At 39.1% G+C, this 25,207-nt stretch overlaps 1 protein-coding gene across 2 annotated transcripts in view; it reads right to left on the reverse strand.

The window, feature by feature from the left end:
• The window catches only part of Wdr70 (WD repeat domain 70), a 199,385-nt gene that overhangs the window by 62,974 nt on the left and 111,204 nt on the right, over positions 1-25,207 (reverse strand). For both annotated transcript variants that reach the window (XM_050139058.1, XM_050139059.1), the window contains one exon: positions 15,084-15,258. In XM_050139058.1, coding sequence (XP_049995015.1) covers positions 15,084-15,258 — 175 coding nt within the window. The remainder of the gene's footprint in view (positions 1-15,083; positions 15,259-25,207) is intronic.

Raw genomic sequence — 25,207 nt, forward strand, 5'->3', positions numbered from 1 at the left:
AGAGTTTTTACCAGAACTGTTGGTAAAAAGTTTAAGAATTATTCTTGAATGCTTTCCTGCCTCGTTTGTGGACTGGGGCTCTGCTCTGTGCTGTTACGTAGGTGTGCACACTCTGAGTCTCACTTTCATTTTCTTGGTCCTTGTGCTCACCTTGATCTAAGTCTGTTGTATAAATCTGTCAACAGTTCTAACCGTGACTTGACCTCTGATGCCAGTGTGCCTTTGTAGAATACGAACTCTAAAGATGCTCTTTTGTGGAGGATTCCCCAGTTCTCTGATGGTGATCATGATGATGAAATTGTGTTTTACAAACAGAGTGTACCCTTGATTCCTGATTAGCAAGTCCTGGAGATTAATTATCGGGCCACTGTTTCTCAGATAGCTACTTTAAATTCCCCGTGTCAGTATATAAAAAGGAAGTGGTATAGCTCACGGACTAGAGCATTTCACTGCAGATGTGAAAGAATATTCTCTTGATACAGAAGAGTGCACGAGCACTTTACATTATTAGTTTATCTATTCCTGCAACTACTATGCTAGTCTCATTTTACAGATGTGAAAAACTAAGTCTTTGAAAGGAGTCAAGCCTAGTGTAGTGGGAAACACATTACTCCCAGAAGACGTGGGAGGAAGCCACCACAGCTACATAGTGAGTTTGAGGCTAGCCAGGGCTACACTAGACCCTGCTTCAATAAAACAAGCTGTTAAATACTTGCCTACTGTCATAGATCCAGAAAGATTTTACACATAAAAAACCTAGATCTACTTGACTTCAAAGGCATTGGCTCCAACCAATCTATCATGGTTTTGTTTGAATCTTTGAGGATATTTGCATAATGGCTCTTTATGTTTCCGAAGCCTATACTTAAAGAAGGGTGCACATACACTACACTCACTCTCTCTCTCACACATACACACAAACACATGCAAAACAAATGAGGCAGGTGAAGCTGAGGAGGAAAGAACCACAGTGGAAAACCAACAGTGTGAGTCTGGGGAAAAAACCTAGCCCAAGGCTAAAAACCCTGAGTATTTTTAGTCAGATTCTAAGGAAAAGGGTAACAGGCATGAATATAAACCCCAGCAATTAGTTACTTAATTCACTTAGTTACTAAGTTACCAAGTTGTAGATGCAGTTGGGGATTTTGCAATGTATTGAGTCATTCCTTTCCCCCTTTACCTCACACAGACAACCTCATATTAACAGGTGCCCTGCAGCTCCAGTCCCTCCAGAAGCCTTCCCTCCTCTCTTCCACACACTTACCAGGGTTGTACCTCATGTCTCCTATGCCCTTCCCATGCCTTTCAGTCCACCCCGGTCTTCAATTCCACTCTACATACTTGCTTGGCCTCTTACCAACTCTTACCTAGGATTGGCCTCACTCAAAAGCTGTTGTTCAATATCTGTCTCTTACCTCAATTTCCTCAAAAAGGACAGGGTCTTGCCGGGCAGTGGTGGTATATGCATTTAATCCCAGTATTCGGGAGGCAGAGAGGCAGGTGGAACTCTATAAATTCAAGGACAGTCAGGGCTATTGAGAGACACTGCCTCAGATGAAAAGAATAAAGAGAAAAAAGGCAAAATCTTCTTGTGTTTATTGCCTTAGCTGGCTGGCCTGGAACATCGTAGACTAGGCTGACTGTGAACTCATAGAGATCAGCCTGCTTTTCCCACTAGGTGTTGGGATTACCACCATCCCTGGCTTCTAAACTAACTTCTTAATGACTAAAAAAATGAATAAAATATGAGTTGGAAAGATGGCTCAGCACTTAAGAGCACTTAAGGCTGCTCTTACAGAGGAGCTGGGTTCAATTCCCAGAACCTGCATGGTGGATCACAATTAATTGTCTGTAACTCCATACCTGTGGCACACAGACATAATGCAGGCAAAACACCTATACCTATAAAATAAAAGTAAAGGAAAACAAATAAACCTAAGGTCTATCATTTTCTCTTGCTTAAACCTTCCCTGTCAACCAACACTCACCCCAAATGTCACCAAAGGGGGTTGGAGATGACAGTATACAGTAAAAACAGAGATTAGTTTGAGAAGCACAAATAACCTGTCCATTATTTTGTGACACGGAGTTTTCAGAATATTGGAAAATACTTTCCTCTTGGATGTAACAGAAGCACCTGGTCTTCGTCAATGGGAAAACCCACAGTAACTACCAATCAGTATCAAACTTGATTGTAATATACTCTTAAGCCAAAACTGCAGTCACATACCTACCCTACCCAAATGACAGCCTAATGGCACACTGCAGTGCACAGTGGTCTGCACACAGTGGTCGGGAGCTGGGCTCTCTACTGCCCAAATCAAGGGAAAGTACCATGCTGCATAGCACCCATGCCAGCCCTCTGCACACGCCTGTAAGCACAGCTTCTACTGAGTGTGTATTGTACTCGCACAGTGAAAGAATCAGAAGAATTCTAATTTGAACCATCTAAGTCAGGGACTGTCTGCCTGGAACAAGAGGCGCACTTTCTAAGAAGGCAGATATGGGAATACAACAGAAAACTTTGGGCTTATATTTTGTGAAGTAAAATTATTCTTTGTTTGATTTTGATTTTAGATTTTGGGGGGGTTGTTTTTAAACTGGTTTCTCTGTATAATAGCTCTAGCTATCCTGGAACTTCATTTGTAGACCAGACTGGACTTGAGCTCAGAGATCTGCCTCCCAAGTGCTGGGATTAAAGTCATGTGCCACCACTGCCTGGTGTAAAATTATTCTTAATTTATCAATACACACACACAAAAGAACAATAATTATAGTGCCTAGAGAGCTGGCTCAATGGTTAAGAGCTATGGCTGCCCTTCCAGAGAACTGGAGTTTAATTCCTAGCACCCACATGGCTGCTCACAACTGTCTGTAATCTCGGTAGATCTGACACCCTCTTCTGGCATCCAGGGGCACCACAACGCACAGAATGCAGAGACATATATGAAAGCAAATCAGTCATTCATATATAAAAAAAAATTTTTGAAATCTTTAACAAAATACATATCACATATTTTTCTGTAGCTTTTTTTGCTATAATTTCAAACTAGAGGTTCAGTGAACTGTCTAGGATATCCTTCCCTTGTTGAACACAATTTATGGTGGGAAAACATTCGTGCCCCATCCAAGTATCTTCAGTAATCTCCATATGTTTTAACTCAGCATTTGGAAAGCTTTGTTCTGCTACTAAATGGTTTATAGGGAAACCTTCCTAGGTTTAAAAATAAAAATAGCAAGATGTCATCTGGCTACTAGATCTAGTCAATGACAATTCAATTTAACTTATGGCCACTTAAACTTAACAAAACATTTTAATTTTATGCCATTTTACAATCTTGATTCAGTATCTCAGTAATAAAATATAATACATAAATAGAGTATAGATTGAATTAGTGCCTCCAATGTGTATGGAGTTGTCACTATATTTTCCTTAAGGGAAATACATATAAAATTTAGAAGTATTTTCAATTTAAGTGGTATCACTTAAAAATACAGCTAATGGGGAAATGTCTCTGGTCGTGGCTCCTGGTCTTAGTGCTGGAGTCTAGACTGATCACTTCTCTTCTTCAGCCTCTGCTCCATTTCCGGTGATTCCCTCCAGACTGCACTCAGTCCCGCTCTCTCCTGCTTCTATTCCCCTGCACTCGGCTTTGCTCATTCTCTGTGGACCAACAGATAAGAAATGGGTTTTTTTTTTTTTTTGTAACCCAGATCTTCTATTAGGTAAATAAACCTTTGATAATAAGTTTCACCTTTAAACAACCTGTAGGAGAGAATCCTCAAGTCTTTCCTGGTTGCCAGCCCTTACTGTTGAGCAAAAGAATGGGAATCCACTCCTGAAACCCTAGAGATCGCATCTGAACGTACAGGATCCGACTTCCGGAGAAAAACCGTGGTCTTCTCAATCTCCTTCAGACATAAGAACACTAACGTCGCCTGATGGCCAAGTATACTGAAAGCATTTGGAGTCGTTCTGTGACACATTACAGGAAGGAAGTGGTAACTGTGACCATCACTGCTACTGCTGGTCCTGCTGCTGTTGGTACCAACAGCATTAAGGTCAGGGGAGTAGTATCAGGAAAGTGAGTGTTCTCCAATCAAGCTCTGAATGTTACGTTAAAACAAAGACAACTACTTTAACGAAAGATTTGTTTATTTTAATTTTATGTGTATGAGTGTTTTGCCTGTATGTATTCATGTATTGTGTGTATTGCCAGAAGGGGGAGCTCAATCCTCTAGAACTGGTTTTCTGATGGTTGTAAGTCACCCCATGGGTGCTGGAAACCACCTATGGTGCAGGACCCCTGCAAGCTCAGGAAGTGCTCTTAACTGCTGAGACATTTATCCAGTCCACCCCAGAACCAATTTTGGGGACAACCTGCCTTGCTGCAGTTTTATAGCATACTAATAAGATTATGACTGTGTGTGGTGTAAATGAGTGAACGCTTAGTGACCTTCAACTAAGTACTAGGCGTTGCCCTATGCTCTTTCACACAGGTAACTTCTTTGATCCTAGCTACCCTCTTTCTCTCTTGCAGTAGTCAGGGTCTTATTATATTCGTGATGGTCTATTTTTTTCCACGTACAAACCCTTCTTTGTGTCCAGTTATTCTGTATAACTTCTTATATTTCAAGTGCATTCAGCTGCATTTTGAAAGAATTAATATAAGCCTTCCTACTTTAAAGGTTGTTAGAAAAATCATATATTTGGACATTCTATGCTACCAAAATACTCTGCAAACTCTGGCTCTAACTCAATGGGTCATAAAAAAATCAATGTAATAGGTCATAATCAGCATTTTAAGAAAGAGAATAGTGTGCAATAAAAAATACTGTAATATGCTGGGCACGGCGGCACATGTCTTTAATCCCAGTGCTCAGGAGGCAGAGGCAGGTGGATCTCTGTGAGTTCGAGACCAGCCTAGTTTACAAAGCTGGTTCTAGAACAGCCAGGGATATATAGAGAAATGCCATCTCAGATAGATAGATTAGATAGATAGATAGATAGATAGATAGATAGATAGATAGATAGATAGATGCAGCTGTAATATACTACATACTGCAAAATTAGAAAAGGTTATGGCAAATTTCTTTTTCAAAGAATGTTTATATTTGTTTTCTTGGTGATGGGGGACCAAATGCAGGGCCTTGTGGCCACTAACACTCGAGTACTGAGCTATACTCACAGCTTCATTTTCTTCAATTTGATATACCTGTGTTTGTGCAAAGCCGTGTCTGTATTTGGTCATGATATAAAATGTAATTTGGGGGAGTTAAACATATGCAGCTTCACACAGCATTGCTTTCTCTTTATTACGCCTTCAGACGGCTCACATCTGAGAACTGCTTTCAGGACAGGAGAGTCATTCCATGTTGAGTCCTTAACTCCCAGCTCCATGCTCATCGGTACAGCCTCGCGGCTATCCACCCATGCTAAACAGAGGTGGCCAAAAGTAGAGTGACAGCTAGACATGAAGAGAAATGGACCATAAATTTAAAAATAGGTCTGAATAAGGATTTGGTCCTCCCTACTTCATAACAGAGAGACAGAAAAAAATAAACCTCAGATAAAGAACAAAACTGATAAATATTTAAAGCATTATGAAGTGTTGAGGTTTAACAGAGTCTTGTTATACCCTTTAATTTGACTATAACAGACTAAAGTTTCTGAGAAGTTGCAAGAAATGTGGTCAGTTACTGAGTCTTGAGTAATTAGTAGAAAGAAAAGAAAACAGAACAGAGAGGACTCCCAGAGCACTGGGCTTCAGAGCAAACTTGTCACTGGCTGCATCGCTCCTCCTGCTGCAAGGAAGCAAAGAGTAGGTTAAAGCAATGCATGCAGACCAGAGGACTGCTTCACATTTTTGGCTCAGGCTCTGCTTTCTGTATATAAAAGCCCTACTAGTGGCTCTATTAAATGAACATTTAACATTTACTATTTTGTTTATAATGCTTAAAACAGTAATGTTTGGCCTTGTCGGCTTACAAAATAAATCATAGATGTCCTGAAGCTGAGAAACATGGCTCGGGAAATATCTCTACTAGAGAGAGGCATCCCTTATATAGGCCTTCTAGAGACTATGCCCATCAGCAGAGTCTGGCCATGTTAGAAGACATTAACATGTCTAGCCCTGGCTAGACATCTGCAAAGATCTTTATTTGTGCTTCAAAAAAATGCCAAAAGATTTTACTTAGCTAGTTTTCAGTTTTAGTGAGCATTACCCCCATATTAAAGTTGAAATAATAAACAAAATAAAATTAATTGTTCAATATTAACTAAGATATCACAAAATCAAAGCAAGCGCCCTCCATTCACTGTAATCCAAACTCTCAACTCCCAGAGTCTATTTCCTATTAAGATATTAAGTAATAAGACAGGGGACAATAAAATGTGATTTAAATAATCATCTTCCAAATTAAGGCCTCTATTTTATTTTTTTAAGGAATGACTTGTGGCTAAGCACAGTGGTGTGTACGAAGTGACTGCAGTACTTGCTTGGAAGGGAAAGGCAACAAGGGGATTAAAGTTACAGCCAGCCTGGGTTACATAGTTAGCTCCAGGCTAGCTTGGTATATATAAAAACCCTATCTCAAGCAGCAACAACAAAAGCACATCCTAAAATGTTCCCTATGCTGAATATTCATGTGTCAATCTTAACTTCAAAACTTCATCAGAATCCAAGTATCGAGCACCACCATTTTCGTCCAGGAAACTACCTTGGTATCTGAAATGCCTCCTAGTCTCCCTGCTCCAACCTCTCTTTATAGTTACTCTGCATTCATAACGGCCAGAATCGTTCTTTTTAAAATGTAACCTAGATCCTGATAGTCTTCTCGTCAAATCCACCCATTACTTCCTATAACCCTTGGAAGAATATCTCACCCCAACCTTTGCCCACCTCCATATTCACCCCTCCCTTAAAATGAAGCTAGTTTAGCAATTTGACTGACACAGAAGAAAATAAGTTTGTGAATGTGGGAAGAGCAATGGACAGGCCTTGGCGGCCCTCTCCTTTCCCTTCTTGGACACAAGTTGCCCCGAGGGAGTGATTTTGTGTTCCTGCACTGTCTCCCCTCAGCAGCTCTGGCTAAGGTCCCTGTGGACTCCTGTCCCATTGCAGGATTTAATTTGTAGGAATTTCTGGCTTTTCCTCTACTCTATCTGTAATAATGGTAAATTTTGGCCTTCATTCATCATGCTTGAGTAATGAGTCTTATTTTACAGCTGTTTAGACCCTAAGCAAGGAAGATTACTAATTACACAGGCAACCACAAGCCCTAAAACTCCAGGGCACATACACACAAGGCACACCCACCTTGTGCATGACTACACAGAATGATCTAAAAATTCCTATCTCTTCGTGGTGTGTTTAGAGTTGAACCATTTTCTTCATAAACTTTTCTATTTTTGATGAATATTTATTCAAATAAATACGAGCTACTTTTACAAGCAGAAAACAATTAGCCAAAATCAACTTTCTCTGATGACCATTAAACAGGGCAAAGCTGGGGATGCATTTCCAGAGGAAATCATGAGCTAGGCTTTGGATATGTAGTCTAAGAAAATTGAAGACAGGGCTATGAAATCATTTCTCTACTTATGATTACACATAATGTGGATGAGAATTCAAGGCCAGCCTGGGCTAAATAGTGACAATTTAGAGACAAGTATAGCGGCAAGCACCTACAAGCATAGCACTCAGAAACATGAAGCAGGGGAATTCAGTGTATTCAGAGACACCCTATGAGTTCAAAGCTAGCTCAAGGTTAGCATGGGCTACACAGCAAGATCCTGTCTCAAGAAACCAAGGATGTGGTGGGGGGGGGCAGGTGTATTTTATCTTGTCTAAATATGTCACTTTGTCTGAATTCAAGTCAGCAAACCATGACAAAACAATCTTATCATTCTTTTGAATCAATTATTTTCATCCCGTTTCCATCAGAATTATTCCTACTTGAGCCATAAAGTGATATCCTGGGGTTAGAGTTTCTGGCTCTACAACTTACCAGCTGTGTAAGAGTAGGGAAGTTATTAAAATTTTCTCTTCTGTACTTTAGTTTTCTCATCTAAAACATTGCCTAATAATACTTCACAGTATTGTCCTACAAGGATCAACTGAGTACACATATACATGCATGCATATGTGTGTGTGTGTGTGTGTGTGTGCATGCGTGCATGAGAGTGAATGAAACACTTGGATCATTACCTGGCACAAAGTAAATGTTTAATAAATATTATCTATTATTAATACCATATGTTTTGGAAGACAACAGGCTGAAAAAAGTGCAAATAAACATCACCATACACTAAAGGCTAAATCAGTCTGTAACACACTCATTTGATTGTTGGTCTCACCCCAACCTTTGCCTACCTAGCTACAACACTAAACACAAACGAGAGTGAAGCCTGAAAACAGTACAGTTAACTACTGGGTTCACATTTAAAAACAAAACAAAAGACAACTTCCATTTTAAAATCTCATCCTTTTAGTGAGTGAAAAATATTTTGCTGCAGTTTGGTTCCTGGTGATGGGAAATATACTTAAACTGCCGATATTCCAATTGGTGAGATGAAATTGACCCAAGCTGTCAGATGGGGAAGGGATGATTCAAATAGTGACACACTGCAGTGATCTGGTTGATGTCTGCCTTACTCTCCCGCCTGTCCTCCTCAGGCTAAGCAAGCTCCAGCCTAGTTGGCTTCTATCGGTTTGTTAAGTCTTGCACTTACTACCGCTGCCCCTGAGCTTTGCACCAGTTATTGCCTGTGATGTGCTGGTTCATCCTGACTTCTGGAAATACCATTTCAAATAACCCCAATACAATGTAATGACAGAGTAAAGATTAAGAATGGTTCTCGAGCCAAACTGCCTGTACTCTATCCGGTCCCCATGTCTCCAACTGGAAGAGGGTGAGGCTACAGACACTCAAAGCATGATCTAAGTCTCCCAAAAGCTCACCAACAGCATCTCTAACCAGGGACAAAGAATTCAAATACAGGAGCCTATGGGAAGTATTTCTAATTCAAAATAGAACAATGCTCATGACCGGTTAGTCTAGGACTGGCTTCAGTTATGCTACTTACTAACTCTGATATTGAGTAGGCAACCCATTCTCTCTGTGTCTAACTTTCCTCATAATAATAGCATTTATATGAGAACTAAGTGAAATGTTACATATCACCACACCAGAAGAGAAGAAATGACAGCCCCAAAGAATAATTGGCAGCTTATTTCACTTTTATCTAGACTAAGGGGTCCCTCTAAAACCTTATACAAATCTTTATAATTTTTATTTAATATTTTAAAAACTAGAATTGAAGTAATTTGGGGCAGTTTATATAGTTGGTTTTGTTTTGTGGTGTAAGATGTTGGACCCAGTGCTGTACATATCTACCCCAGGCTACCTCATGAGCTACCCAGCCCTACACATCTACCCCAGGCTACCTCATGAGCTACCCAGCCCTACTTATCTGTGCTTTGAATTAGAGACATGCTTTTTATGAAAAAGCAGTAACTGAAATAATTTATTTATGGCATGAGGGCATGATCCCTACCTAGTTAGGCTATGAATTTTAACTGATAATGTACTCACAGCACCCGGACAGGGCACACACAGAGCACCACCACCTTAGTAACTATTGGCCGACCTCCTTTTTCCCCTTCTAGTGGTGAAACCACTTAAGAGTTTCTGTAGCACAGTAGAGTTTGATCTCAGGATACTATTTAGCTTAGGAACTCAGTACTGACGAGTAGCAAATAATCCACGTTTTGCCTATATGCCTTGGGTTGCATTTACAAACATGCTACACTGTCATACACTCTGCTGCACTCTACTTCTCCTGGATCTCTTCATAGTTTTCTAGATCCTCACTAGCAAGCTAAGAAGAGACAAACATCTACATCTGGGTTTCTAACATTGTTCTTAGTATTTTTCAGAGGTAGGCTGGGATTTTCCCCCTCAATGTAAGACACCAGAAACCTTTTCCAAATTATTTGGTATTTAAAAAACTTGTTGAAAATATTATTTTCCTCCATAAGTTACTACCATCCTTCCTCAACATTGTAGTGCTCTTACTTGACTCCCTATAATGGGGTAAAGGCTATGAATTATTAAGTGATCAGTCTTGCAGAAAGAAGGGAAAAGACACCTGGCAGAGGACATGGGACAGGAGACAAGGCTATAAGTGAACCTTAGCCTCTGGAAACTCTATTTAATGACCCTTGTGTACTGCCACTGAAGAAAGATGGAGTTGCATTCATAGACTATAGAGTAATTAGATTCCCAAAGGTCCTCCGTACATTACGTCTGAAGTTGACACAAAGTTGTGTGTCAAAGAAATTTTAAAAACAAACGTGAAAGCAATTATTTTTGGTAGAAATAATCTCAAAGATAAATTTTTAATGAATTCTTCACACATCTTCACGTGTGTAGATAGTAGAAAATGATTAACAACTAATGTAAACATATTTCCTAAGTCAGAGTTATATGACTCTTGAAAAATACACAATGCATGACAGATTTATCACAGAGCAAGTCTCGGAATGAGCATACAACATAATATGGCAAAGTACCACAAATTTTCAAAATCTTTAGCTTTTAACATGTTAACACCGCATTTAAAAGAAACTTGGGTTACTGCATTGGGTATTAGAAGAAAGGAGAAGAAAAAATTCTTTCTTCAAAGTCAATCATAGTAAATACACATAAAATATAGAAACCCTAACAAAACGAAATGATGTTCTTATTTTCAGGTGCGATGACAACTTCAGAAGAACGTCCAAACACAAGAAAAATGGGGCTAAGGCAATAGCTAAACAATAATGTGTTTGCCATGCACACATGAGAGTCTGACCTCAATGCTCTGCACCTATATAGAAACCCAGGGGTGGTAGCATGAACCTGTAATCACATCCTGGAGAGGCAGAGCCAAGGGGATACAAGCAGCTCTCTGCTCAGCAAGCCTAGCCTAAAGGGAGCACCCCAGGTCCCAGAGACAGACCCTGTCTCCAAAAACAAGGATGGTGGCCCCAGAGGAACAACACCCAAGGCTGATTTCTGACCTCCACACATACACATAAACTCTCCTACCCGATACACGCACCACAGGAAAAGTTACAGAAAGAAGTTAGCAAATATGAAAGTTTGGTTGAATTTGATACTTGAGGTGAGAAAAAGGGATCCCAAATATGAGTTACGGAACTGAAGATCACGTTACACAAAATAGCTAGATTCAAACAAACACATACTGTCTGTTTTCTCTCATGCAGAATCTAGATTTAAAAAAAAAATGAAATAAGAAAGGGTCTATTTGGAAAGAGGGAAAGCAAGAGATGGTGACAAGGGAGTGAACATGAGCAATGTACATGGCAAACACATATGAAAATTTCATAATAAAGCTCAACATCATTACACTGAATATATGCAAATGTTGGTACCCTTTAAAAGATACATTATGAAAATTTAAAAGAAAATAATATATAAGAATAAAATTTTAAATCTTGAGAGATATTTTAATATAAGGCAGCAGATAGCACCCACGAGCCTTCAAGTAACAGCCCCAGAGACTCAGTAATCCCACAGCATCTCCAAAATATCCTGTTTGTTTTAGTTTATTCTTCTCTGTATTAAGCTTTTTATCAATTACTTGGCTGGAGACTCTAAGAGAGACTATTCAACACTCTTTTGAGACTCTCAAGAAAGCCTTTCAGAATTTGGCAGAGTGTCTTTGGTCTGATGATTTGGCAATGTTAGAACTCTTACTCTGTAATGTAATCTCAATCTCTAGCTTATCCAAGAGGAACTCCTCCCAGGAGGCAATGGGATTGTCAACTCTGGCCTCTGCCTTCCCCAATTCTGGGTTTTAGACAAGATACCACCTGCTCAGAGATCATCTCAGAGACAATTCTCATTTGAATTTCTTTTGTCTTGTTCTCAGGTAACAGGATCACAAGAATATCAATTAAAATGTTCCTCAAGTAGACAAACACCAGGATGGTGGACAAGGAGAATACAGAGGAGAGGTAGCAAACACAGGTAGAAAACAAATTCTTTGAAGAGTATAAACTGCATGTATATCCTATTTTAAAATTCTTTTAAATTCTATCAGCATATATTAGTTGTAAGTAATAACAGACTTTTTATGAGACTTTCATGCAGGCATGCAATGTGTTTCTTACCACATTCACGCCATTATCCATTTGTCTCCCACTCCTACAAAACTGTGTGGCTGATAGTTAGCACACTGATTAGCGTAGGTCTGGAGCAGAGGTTCTCAACCCGTGAGTGACAACCCTTTGGAGGATGAACAAACCCTTCCACAGGGGTCATATACCAGATACCCTGCATATCAGAATTTACATTACAATTCATAACAATAGCAAAAGTACAGTTATGAAGAAGTAGTGAGATGATTTTACGGTTGGGGGTCACCAGAAGATGAGGAACTGGGCCACAGAATCAGAAAGGTTGAGAACACTGCTCTGGAGGAAAGGGAGATCCTCAGGACACAAGTACTGTCACTAGCAGATCCTGCATTTGTGAAAAAGTGCTTTGTTCAAGGTATGTTGAAGGGAATTAAATGCGAGCTCCAGGATTAAAGGTGGCAACTATGACAGCTTCACCTACTCATCACAAACGTGCCATCACACTACCTTTGGCCCTGTGTAAAGAGCTTGTCTCCCTTCAGCTGTTGTGTTTCTGTGACTTGGATGGAAGATAGATAGATAGATAGATAGATAGATAGATAGATGATAGATAGATAGATGATAGATAGATAGATAGATAGATAGATAGATAGATAGATAGATAGATAGATGATAGATATAGATAGAGTTGAAATGACAATTCAAAATTATTTTAAAATCTGTTTTAAATCAGAGTATTTCCTGATAGTGAAGTTTTTTCTTCTTATTTTGTTTCCAGATTATACCAATATACTAATATAAAAACGAGTAAAATATAACAAATAGGATACAGTCTAGTAAACTACATGTTCACATGTTACTAAAGTCAGCAAAACAGAATTAAAGACGGGGATCAGCAGGATGTCTTAGGCCCTGCTCCCTTAGCAGATGGCTTAGAATACTGAGCCTCACACCTTGCTCTATTTTCCACAAAATTGGAAATGACAAACTGCCATTATTTCAAGATATACTGATCTTCAAAAATTACACTCAATTTTATTTAAAAAAAAATAGTAATAACAAAAACAGCTCCTAAGAAAAAGACACCTGTGTGTATAGCATTCTGAAAACACTACTCTTAAAGCTCCATAAGAAAACTACGTGTTGTTTAAGTTAGCAGTACCCACAGACGATGAAAGCCAGTTACTAGAAGATTTACTGCTTGGTTGAAATTCAGTTTACAATTCAAAGGCATTTTAAAATCTGTGTGCTGTTATGAAGCTTTATGGAGTTTACAGTGGAGATGAAAACAGAAATAAAAAGATCTGACAAACAGAAAATGCCGAAGATATTTCCAGCATTATCAGCAGGGTTTCCCCCATCATTACACTTTACCTTATTTCAACACAAATGACTTAACCTCCCCAGGGTCCGATTCAAAACGTAAATGTTTTAAAATATAACCGTTTGAGGAACAAAGCTGGAAAGATTGTTTTTATTTTATGTATGTTTTATGTACATACATACAATATGTATTTATTGTATTTTTTGCCCGCATGTGTTTCTGTATCATGTGTCTGGTGCCTTCCAAGGCCAGAAGAGGGCATTGGATTCCATAAAACTAGAGTTGCAGACAGCTGTGAGCCACAAATGGATATGAGAACTGAACCTGGGTCCTCTAGAAGAGCAGCCAGTGCTCTTCACTGCTGAGCCCTCTCTCTAGTCTCCTTTCATAAACATTTTTAAAATTCAAATGTGAACTCCATGAGGGCAGGAAATTTTTTATCAATGCTCTTAAAACCTAGAATATGGTCTAGCATATAAAATATATTCAATAAATACTAATTAATAATTTGACAAGAACCTTTCATTCAAGTAAAGAATTCAAACTGTATCACAACATTTGTAGCGGCAGTCAGATGCACGGTGCGTAAAGGACACTTGCCCACAAGTCTACAAGTGACTTAAGGGTGACTGCTGGGTCCCATAGTAAAAGGAGGAACAGAGTCCAGCAAGCTGTCCTCTGGCATCTACACACGCACCATGGACAAGTATACCTCCAACAAACCACACAAACAAGTAAACAAAACGTAAAAGATTTTACAATATTCGCATGCAACTTTAATACTGGTAGTCGCGGCTCTTTTAGCTATGAAATATTTTCCTTTTGCCACCTACACTAATACAAGGCTTTTAAATCCTTTGGTAATCTACAGAATGAGTCAAGAGCTTTCTTTCACTTTCATTGTTTCTGCAGACTGTATCATCTATTTCAGTTCAAAATTTATTAGCTAAAACTATAGAAAGAAAACTTAAACCTCTTAAAATAGTCTGGCATAGGAAAGTATATTAAAATAAAACATTATCTAAATTATTATAGAAATAATTATAAAACAAATGAAATAATTTTAGATTTTTCAGTTTTCTTATACCCTTTAGAAAGTGTTTTCTGGTTCTCTGTTCAGTATTGTTCTGTATTATGGACAAACATTTCTTTTCAAAGTGAAATTGAGATTTTTATATAATAAGCTATACTATGCTTTTTAAGTTTTATATCAAAGGGGTGAATTTATTTTAATATTACACTCTAAATCAGAGCTGGAATGTTGGCTGAAATACTGATTATTATAAAAAATCCCATAGCACTTGATAAATTAATACTGCAGCTTAAATTATTCTAAATTCAGGAAATTGAAATTCATAGTATTTTAACAAGATGTTTGTCTTTATGCTTTAGGTATCTGCAGCCAAAAAAGATTTAAAAGTCATTGACTTCAGCTGGGTAAGGTGATAGACACCTTAATTCAGCACTCTAGAGGCAGAGGCAGGCCTGTCTCTGTGAACTCAAAGCCAGTCAAGTGGACATAGTGACTTCAAGGACAGCAGAACATCCAGGGCTACATAGAGAAACCCCATCTCAGAAAACACAACCAAACAAAAAAGGCTTTGGCTTACTGTCAAGTTTCGATCCCAGATCTGTATGCTTCCATTCTGGCAGGCGGCTGCCACCAGGTTCCCATCTCTACTGTACGTGCACGTAGTGGGAATGACCTTTTTACCCTGCATTGTCCGAGGTTTAAAAACGCTTTTTTGCTTCTTTGGATTTTCGACTTCCCAGAGCCTTACAGTCCTAAAAGGAAAAGAGGGAATATCATTTATTAACAACAGACTGAAAGAAAAGGTCCATAAAGACTACTTTTTCTTTCTTTTGGGGGAGGGGGGAATTTCTTTTTATTTTAATTGATTTTATTGAGCTATACCTTTCTTTTAAGGATTTTTTTATATACTATAAGAAAGCACATTTATGAATATTCATAGAAATAAAGAGGCAGAGACCTGCAATGGAGCACTGGACTGAGTTCCCAAAGTCCAGTTGAAGAGTGGGAGGAGTGATAATATAAGCAAAGAGGTCAACACCATGATGGGGACACCCAGTGAAACAGTCTACCTGAGCCAATAGGAGCTCAACAACACCAGCTGGACTGGGAAGGAACATGGGTGACAGTTGCATGGCTGGGGCAGACTGAGGGGCCACTGGCAGTGGCACCAGGATTTATTCCTGCTGCTTGTACTGGCTTTTTGGGACCCTAATTCCCTTTGGGCAGATGCCTTGCTCAGCCTAGATATAGTAGGGAGGGCCTTGGGCCTTCCCCAAAGCAATGTGCCTTACCCTCTCTGAGGAGTGGACGGGAGTGGGGTGGGGGATGAGTGGAGGGAATGGGAGGAGGAGAGGGACTGGGAACTTGAATTGGGTATGTATAATGAAAAAAATGAAGCAAACCATTTAATGCCATCAAATCAAAAAGCAAATAGCAAATTCTACTTCAAATCTATCAGTTATTTATAGTCCATGCCCTATAATGCAATTGATTCCAAGCTCTTACAATTGTATATCTTGACCAGGAGAGCTGTTAGGCATGTGCCTCCTATTGAGTGTACATTAATTTTTAAATTATCTGCAAGTGTCAATGAACTGCTCTATAGTATATACCATAAAATGCACTAAACTAAAAGAAAAAGAAAAATTCATGCCCCACTCTAGCACCCAAACAAAGACCCATGCCTCTGGGAGCTAAACAGAAGCATAGCTCTTGGCCTCCGAGCTTTCGCAAAGGGGCAAGTCACAGCAGCTAGGCCTGGGGCACAGCAGAATAAACTCCTACTCACTCCAGAACAGGAGCACTGCCCTGAAGGAGGCTTAAATAGACCAAATTATTAGATACAGAAAAACAAAGATGAGGTCAAAACTTCCTGGTAGAAACTATGCAGTTAAGACACAAAGAACACCTTTAAAGTTTGGTGGGGGCGGGGAGAAATCTAATGTTTTATAGACAATGAAAATATGTTTAAAAAGCGAGCTAAAATCAAGGCCTTTCCAAAAGACAAATCTGAGATACCTTACTGCTACCTAATATATGATACAAGGTATGTTAAAAGAAGTTCTTAAAAGTAAAATCCAAAAACAAATAGAAGCCCAAATCTACGCAAGGAAACTGAAGGCACACATAAAAGACATTTTAAAAGATGTTCAAGTCTCTTTAAAAACCACATGGCAATAAACAATATTAAAATCACATATCAGGAGGCTAAGAATACATGTTCAAATAAAACAAAAGACAGTGCTAACGCACAGGCTGAGGCAGAGAGTGGGAGAAAGACTTTGAAAAGTTAAAGACGCAGTTGGTAAATCTCACCACAATCGCTAACACTATTATACAAAACCACCGTGACAATGGAGATAAAATGTATAGAACAGTCCCTTTTATTAGAATTAAGAAAAGCCATAGGAGCAATGTGATGAACGTAAATGGAGTGCAGACACTATGGACATGAGTGTCCTAAATGAGCATACCATCCCTAGAGCGTGACAGCAGTAAAATGTCTATCAGTATTTTAGGAACAAATTTTAAAAAATGAACTTTGTGCTGGACTGCTTAGCTATGTGTGTCTCTTGATTTTAAATAAACCCTATTCTCAAGTCAGAACCCCAGAGGTGAACTTGGGGGAGAAGTTGCATTTTCTCATCCTTCTTCCCAAAGTGGCCATGCTACATAACTCAGGCTAGCTTCTACCTTGCAGTCCTGCTGTTAGGACTTCCGAGTGTTGCATCTACAGGTGTGTGCCATCACTTTTAGCTAGCACCGTCTTAAAATAAGATACAACACTTAGTTGACAACTCTAATACTTGAGTTTTGATCATTTTAAGGAGTTGTTAGAGGTATTATACTTTGAAACAGTTTAGATTTTGGAGTGTTATAGGTTTTGGACTTTTAGGTTAAAGATGATAACTTCCATTTCATGATTAAATATTAGAATTCAACAGTAATATTGTTGTGAGTTTTCTCATTGTGATTTTTTTTCTTTTGACAGGAAAGGAAAAGGAAAAGGAAAAAGGAAAAGTGTAGCGCCTGCACTACGGGACCGGACGTGAGGCGGGGAAAGAGGCTGGAGATTTAAACGCTTATGCACACAGACAGAGACACAAGGACACGGTCATCCTTGAAACAAAAATGCCATCTTTACTGTGCTCCAGGGAAGCTTATATAGGGATCTTTAACTGATAGCCATGCCCCAGCTCCCAGGATTTACAGCTGTAAACCCACCAGAAACCACTCTCCTGCCATCAGGATTCCATGAGGGTCTCGTGCTCAGAGCAGCTGCAGATACAGGAAAACAAGCTGTTTACTCAGTTCACTTCAGCAGGCAAAGGGTCTGAGGCAAACAAAGTCAAGGGTTCAGGGGTCTACTGTCCCCTACAAGAAAGGCCATACTGCCTAGGGTAAGCTCAAACAAGGGTTCAGAAACAGGAGCAAAGAGCACCAGGCTACAAGGTAACTTGGCAGTAAGACCTCTTAAAGCCTGTAACACAACCTTCTGGTTTCGCTCTTCATTGTCTGCATTTCACAGACTCGTGTACAGCTAGTTTTGAGCAATGGGGTGTAAATGAGAGAGGATCTCAAGGGAGCTTCTCAGAAGGTTACAGTTCTTTCTTCTAATTCTTTACTCTTTTGGCTGGCAGTAACCTGAATATGAAGTTGAGTACCATGCATTATGGATTTAATTTTCAGTTCCAAAATGCCTAGTGATGTTGAGGATTGTTCCACACACTATTTTTTTTCCCTTTGGTAAAGGAATTGTTCAAATCTGATGATAAGCATGTGGTTTGCAAACATTCAAGGAGGCAAAACACACATACACATAAAATAAGCAAACATTTAAAAAATTGTTTAAGATTGAGTCTCAAACATCCCAAAAGACCTGGAACTTTTGATATCCTACCTCTACCTCCTTTGTGCCCGTATTAAAAATGCCTAGTCTACACGGTACTGAGAATTCCAGAGCTTTGAATATGCGAGGCCAGCAATCTAACAATTAAACTAAAGCCTCCTCCTTAAATTTTTTTTTTAAATTTTTATTTATTATGTATACAATATTCTGTCTGCATGTATGCCTACAGGCCAGAAGAGGGCACCAGACCTCATTACAGATGGTTGTGAGCCACCATGTGGTTGCTGGGAATTGAACTCAGGACCTTTGGAAGAGCAGGCAGTGCTCTTAACCTCTGAGCCATCTCTCCAGCCCCCCTTAAATTTTTTATACACTTTAAATCATCAGTATTTGGAAGTCACATACTTAAAAGGTTCATAACTAACCAAAAAAATCAGAAATTTCCTTTATTTCTTCTGTAAACTTTATAGTTTTAAATTTTATAACTAGATCATCTAACTGAACAGGCTGTATGGATCGAGGCTAATGGTTTTGTACATGGATGTCCACTGGAACAGCATTATTTGTATTCAAGCATTAGAAATGCCTGCCTCTTGCTAAAGGTGTCCTGTATTGTTTACTTGTTCCCTATCTCTATTAACTGTTTCCCATAATTAACAATCACAAGGCATTGAGAAATACTACATGTGTTTTCATTTTTCTGGCCCCAGCTCTGCAGTGGTCAGGATAAATTACAATAGTCAACTTCTCGTTTTTATAACTCAGCATCCCCAATGACAGATGGCTTTAGACGTATGATGAGAAAGACCCCACACAAGTATAAAGAGTCATCATGTGGCTTGTTTAAAGTTCATCATCTCCACAACTGGGATAATGAGGGGCTGTGAGGACCAAATGAGATTAGGGAAGTAAACATATCTAGGACAATATTTGGAACACAATAGGCACTCAATAAATACTTGTTCCTTTCTGGTTTCCCCCTAGATCATAAATAAAAAACAAAGCAAATAAATCCAACAACTAAGTATTTCCATTTATTTTAGTTTATTAACAGGTTGGGCTATTTATCAAAATAACGAGAAAGTGGAAAGTAATTTACCTAGCATACAGATGTGTGAAATACAAGCTCATACAACATCTGATAGTGACTAATTACACAATAGTTTTATGGCTCCAAGTCTCTCAATTTGTATCTAAAAAATAGATGCTTAAGTGCTAGGCCATTAGGTCTCTGTCAGGACATTTTATGCTGTAGCACACATATTCTGAAACTTGGAGTGAGATCTAGACTTGTAAAATTAAAACTGTTTCAGAGGGAAGATTTAAAAATAGAAGAAGGGCCTGCCTGAACCTTTCTGGACATAAACTGAAAATATCCAGAAGACAAGAAAAAGACACAGGTGGGGTCATTACATTGCCCCAGGCACAAATGCTTTCTGTCTTAGAATTTTGGACTGTTTCCAGATACAAGTTCTAAACTTTCTGGCATCTGCTGCATAAATGCATCACAGCACTTGGCAGAAGTCGGGGGAAGCATTAATTTTGCATGGAAATCACTTAGATCTTGGTTTAATTTTTCTCAAAAGACTACACAAGCAACTCAACTGACACAAGCGTCTGAAACTTTGGACTCTCTTGGTAGAAAAAAGGAGTAAGAAAGGTCTTCTTGTTTAAAAAGTATTAAGGTGTTCTAGTTCCACAGAAATAAGGACAATGTCCTAGCTTTTATGTAAACCCACAATAATCTTTATGAATACACATTTGACAGGAAATTCATATACATATACTTAGCAACTACAGTGAGGAGACAATGGTCCCTTTTTACTTTGGGTTCTGTAGCCACTCCAGGAAATGTACTCAAGTCTGAAGATTTGGAGGTGGGAGCCTCCAATGAGAGAGAACATGCTGTTCAGTGTTCTGGGTCTTTGGGTTTCACTCAATATGATCTTTCTAGTCCCCCCTCCCTTTACCTGCAATGTTCACAATTTCATTTTTCTTTCCAGCTGAGTACTGTCCCATAGTGTATATGTACCACATTTCTCTGTCCATTCACCATCACTGAAGGTCATTTTGGCTGTCTCCATTTCCTGGCTATTGTGAACAGAGCAGCGATGAAAGTGGCTGGGTAAGTGGCTGTGAAGGAGGATACTGAGACCTTTCCTTTGGGCATATGCCAAGGAATGGTATAGCTGGCTTCTTGTGGGATATCTGTTTACACTGTATAAAGATGTTTCTATGTTTTGTCTCACCTCCCTAAGGCTCCTGATTGGTTTAATAAAGAGATGAGTGGCCAATAACTAGGCAGGAGAAAATAGGCAGGACTTCTGGGGAGAGAGAGGAACTGGAGATAAATCTAGGCATGCCACAGACACCAGTGAGAGATGCAAAACACATCAGACTTAGAGAATGCGAGAGAGGTGAAAGTCACGAGGCAGGATGTAAATGAATAAATAGAAACAGGTTAGTTTGAGTTACAAGAGCTAGTCGGAACAAGCCTAAGCTAAGGCCAAGCTTTCATAATGAACAATACATCTCTATGTCGTTATTTGCAGGCTGGCAGTCCCACAAAGGAAAGTCTGACTACACTGGGTCATATGGTGGGTTTATTTTAGCTTCTTGAGAACTCTCCAACACTGACTTCCAGACCAAATCGGACTGCAGTCCCACCAACAGTTAAGGAGTTGAAGCAAAATTTTCCCAATTGGGCTGATGATGTTCCCACTAGGGCCAATGACCATCTCACAAAAACACCTGACCCACATATGAGAAGTCCTCCTTTGAGCTGTTGGTCAGAGCTTTCCAAAAAACTCCCAAAACATTATAGGCTATCACTACTTCCCCTGGTTGTCCCCAAGAGCTGGAAGGTAAGTGCTTACTGCTGAAGACACCATACACTTCAGAACCCCCAGCACTAAAAACTAACCTGAAAACACCATGCAAATTTCCAAAAGAAGAAAGCAACCAATAATCCCACCCAGTTATGATTTCTATAATCCACAACAAGGGCCAACATGAACAACCTTAAGATACAGTAGTGGCACACATACCTTAGCGGTAACCAAGGGAAATTATGACTGGTACTGGGAACCTAGACAACTACCCAGGGCTAGTGAAGCCATGGATCTTAGAGGAGAATCTACAGCCACGACTTTACTGGACAAGCATAATTCCTAATTACCTTCTAAATATTTGTCCTTACACACATGGATAAATGTTGTTCTCACCCCTCATCAAGGAAACTTCTCTTTGCAACAGATAGAAAACCACAAACAGTCGAAATGCAGGGTTGTGGAGCCCAGTCCCAATAGAAATATCTACAATATAACTTCTATACTTAAGGATTGGGGATCACTGTGGAAAAGGGAGAGAAGGTTTGTAAAAGCTAGAAGAACAGGAAATTCTCTATGAGATTGTGTTTCCTAAGAGTATCTGAAGCTGTACATACAAAGTCTCACCAACATGACTAACTAAAGATGACCTGAACAAGCACAGCAGACATCCAAAAGCCCATGAGGCCTCAACCCTACACAAAAACTATAGACAGTTAAGAAATGCAGAGAGTGGGAGAAATAGTCTTCTCCAGAAAAGAATCTACAATTGATTTCCAATGCCAGTCAACCTTGAAATACAGGTAACATTACACAGATTGAGCAGGCTGTAATCATGTGTTTCAGATGTAATTGTGTACATTTATGTATGTAACAACATTAATGAAAAAGAGCCCATGAATTTGAAAGAGAACAAGGAGAGGTATGTGGAAGGGTTTGGAGGGAGAAGATAATGGAATGATAACATCTCAAAAATAGAATAATTTTTTTTTAAAGAAACAGATTCACAAAGAATTGATGTGAACTTGAATTGGCAAGGAGTGCATCTAGAGGGGTGACTACTGCTCAAGGGTAAGAATAAATGGGAACCGGAGGAAATGGGTGAGCAGGTTGTTTATTTTCAAAGAGCATGAACGTGCAAAATGAACAGTGTTGGACGACTGTGATGCTCTCTTTCTGGAAGCTACTGGTAGACTAGGTTCACACTGGTAATTCACAATGAGCAGAGAAAGTAAGGAGCAATGACAGAGCACCAACTGAACCAGCCCTGGATGGGACTTCATAGATCTACATCATAAACGGACATGTAGCGCAGCCTTACAGTTGTCTCTGGTTTGATAAACATATTCTAATTGGACCCCTTTGGCTCCTCAGAAGCTAGATCTGCAGCAGCCTTTTCCCACGTATTCAGGAATAGGTGTAAGGACCCCAAGACCTGTATCTAAGCCCAGTCCACAGGAAAGGAATGTGAGTTCACCATTATGAAAATAATGTGAAAAGGGACCATTCTTCTCATGTCAAAATAGAGTTTATTTATTTCAAATAAATATCGTTTATTTGTTATTACTATTTGTTTTAAATTGTTATTGTTTATTATTTGTTATTAATCATTAACATTGTTTATTTTAAATAAAGTATATTTCCAAGATAGTCCTCTCTACTTAAAAACTAACAAGGACTATTTAAACATGAACAGCATTTCTGCATTAAGGTTCAATATGGAGCACAGCACGAAGGCTTTATGGCTTATGAAAGCCGAGCAGACTGGGCTAGCTAGTATTTCATAGGATGCCCTCTTCTGACATGTGGACAGGTCAAACAGAGATTCCCTTATCTTTTTCAAGCAGCACTCTAAAGAGTTGATGAAACCAAAAGTTCTCCTAAAGGTCTGATTGCTCTTATTTCTCAAATAAATAAGGACACTAAAGTTTATATGTATGCTGTGGTTATACTTACCTCTTAAAAATTGTGTAAACTAAATGCATTTTCTTTTAATTCATTTTAACATATTTAATTTATTGTTAATGAATCATTTGCCTAAAAATGTTAGTGGCAGCAAAACAAAACAAAACAGCACATCAACACACTTTCCAATACAGTCCTCTCTATTTAAAAACTAGCAAGGACTATTTAGACATGAATAGTACTTACATTCTCTGTACCTTTATTCTTTTCAAAGTAAAAGCAAATTAATCACAAAATTTTTTCCAAGTAGGTATTTATTTTAACTCTTTTTATTTTCAGAACACTTGGCACAGTTTTGAAGAAACAAAAGAATTCCAATAAAATTATAACCCTATGCCATATATATAGTTTAAAAGTAAATATGTTATCTGTATCTCTAGGTACCCACATATCTACCTATTTTTGGTACTGCTTTCCTCCTATGTTGTCATGAAATGTTCTTCTAAATAATTTGCCTCAACTAATTCTTGTTAGGGTGTGATTATTGTTTCTGGCATTACAGAAATATAGGGCTTTTGTCTTCACAGAAATCACATCCCAGTTAGTGCAAATGTCGTCTAGGCACTGCAAGACAAGTGAGGTCACAATTCAGCAATTATAAATGCTTTCTTCAGTTGGCATAGAAGGATGTAATAATATCAGTTCTCCTGGAACAAATAAAACGCAGAGAATAACATCCCATCATGAGGCTACCACCCAGAGAAGAGAAGGCAGTTTGTTGGCAAGCCTTGGAAAAATTCCTTTGAAGTAGAATTTTTCAGGAGGGCTAGTATTCTCAAAGTTAAATTCACAGATCGGCTGTATCCTAGAAACAGATAGAGAATATGAAAAGAGGTCTTAAATACAAATTAAAAAATAAAAAAGGTAGCCTCTTTCTGAAACAAAGAATAGTTTGATTTGACAAGAGCATGAAATACACATTTTAAGTGGAAGATGAGATTGGAAAAAAAAAAAAGCCAGCATGAGCCAGATGATAAAGATGATCCCATGAAATGCACTGATTTGATGGAGGAAGGTCATTGGCTAATAAAGAAACTGCCTTGGCCCATTTGATAGGCCAGCCTTTAGGCGGGTGGAGTAAACAGAACAGGATGCTGGGAGGAAGAGGAAGTGAGCTCAGACTCGATAGCTCTCCTCTCTGGGTCAGATGCGATGGAGCAAGCCACCAGGTCAGACATGCTGAATCTTTCCTGGTATGACTGGTGCTACACAGATCATTAGAGATGGGTTGATTGGGATATGAGAATTAGCCAGTAAGGGCTAGAGCTAATGGGCCAAGCAGTGTTTAAAAGAATAAAGTTTGTGTGTCATTATTTCGGGGCATAAGCTAGCCAGGCGGCCGGAAGCCGGGTGGCAGGAACACAGCCGCAGCTCCTTCTACAGAGATTATGGGATCTATACTCTAAAAGACTGTAGAACTACTATAAAATAGGTGGCTGGGGAGAGAGCTCAATGATTAAGAAGCCCTGGTTTCTCTCCCAGGGTTCAATTCCTGGCACCCTTATGGTAGCTCACAACTATTCATAACTCCATTCCAGGGTATCTAACACCGTCTTCTGGCCTCTGTGAGCATTGCACACACCCATACACATAAAATAAAATGAAAAAAAATTAAAGAATGGCTCAAGTTACTACATCAAACTTGTGTTTTAGAAAGTCACTTGAACAGCAGTGAGGACACTATTAAGAGAGGAAAAACTTGCTGGTGAGACAGCTCAAATGAAAGATGCCCAAGTTCCACACCAAAGCCACAGAATGAGGAAAATAAGACAAATAACTCCGGGGTAAGTTAGAAGGGTGATGATGTCAATCAGGCAGGCAGACCAGTACAAGATGAGCTTAAGACACTGGCTGCTAATTCTGTAAACAGGTCACACTTTAGGTGCCTCGGTGACATTCAGATATAGTAGTCGGCTGAACAGCTACAGAGCAGTGGTTCTTAACCTCCCTAACTCTGTGACTCTTTAATACAGTTTCTCATGTTGTGGTGACCCCAACCATAAAATTATTTTGTTGATACTTCGTAATTGTAATTTTGCTACTGAATTATAACATAAC

This window comes from Alexandromys fortis, unplaced genomic scaffold (assembly GCF_014885135.2).
Source record: "Alexandromys fortis isolate MF-2015 unplaced genomic scaffold, M_Fortis_MF-2015_v1.1 scaffold_37, whole genome shotgun sequence".
Lineage (NCBI taxonomy): Eukaryota > Metazoa > Chordata > Mammalia > Rodentia > Cricetidae > Alexandromys > Alexandromys fortis.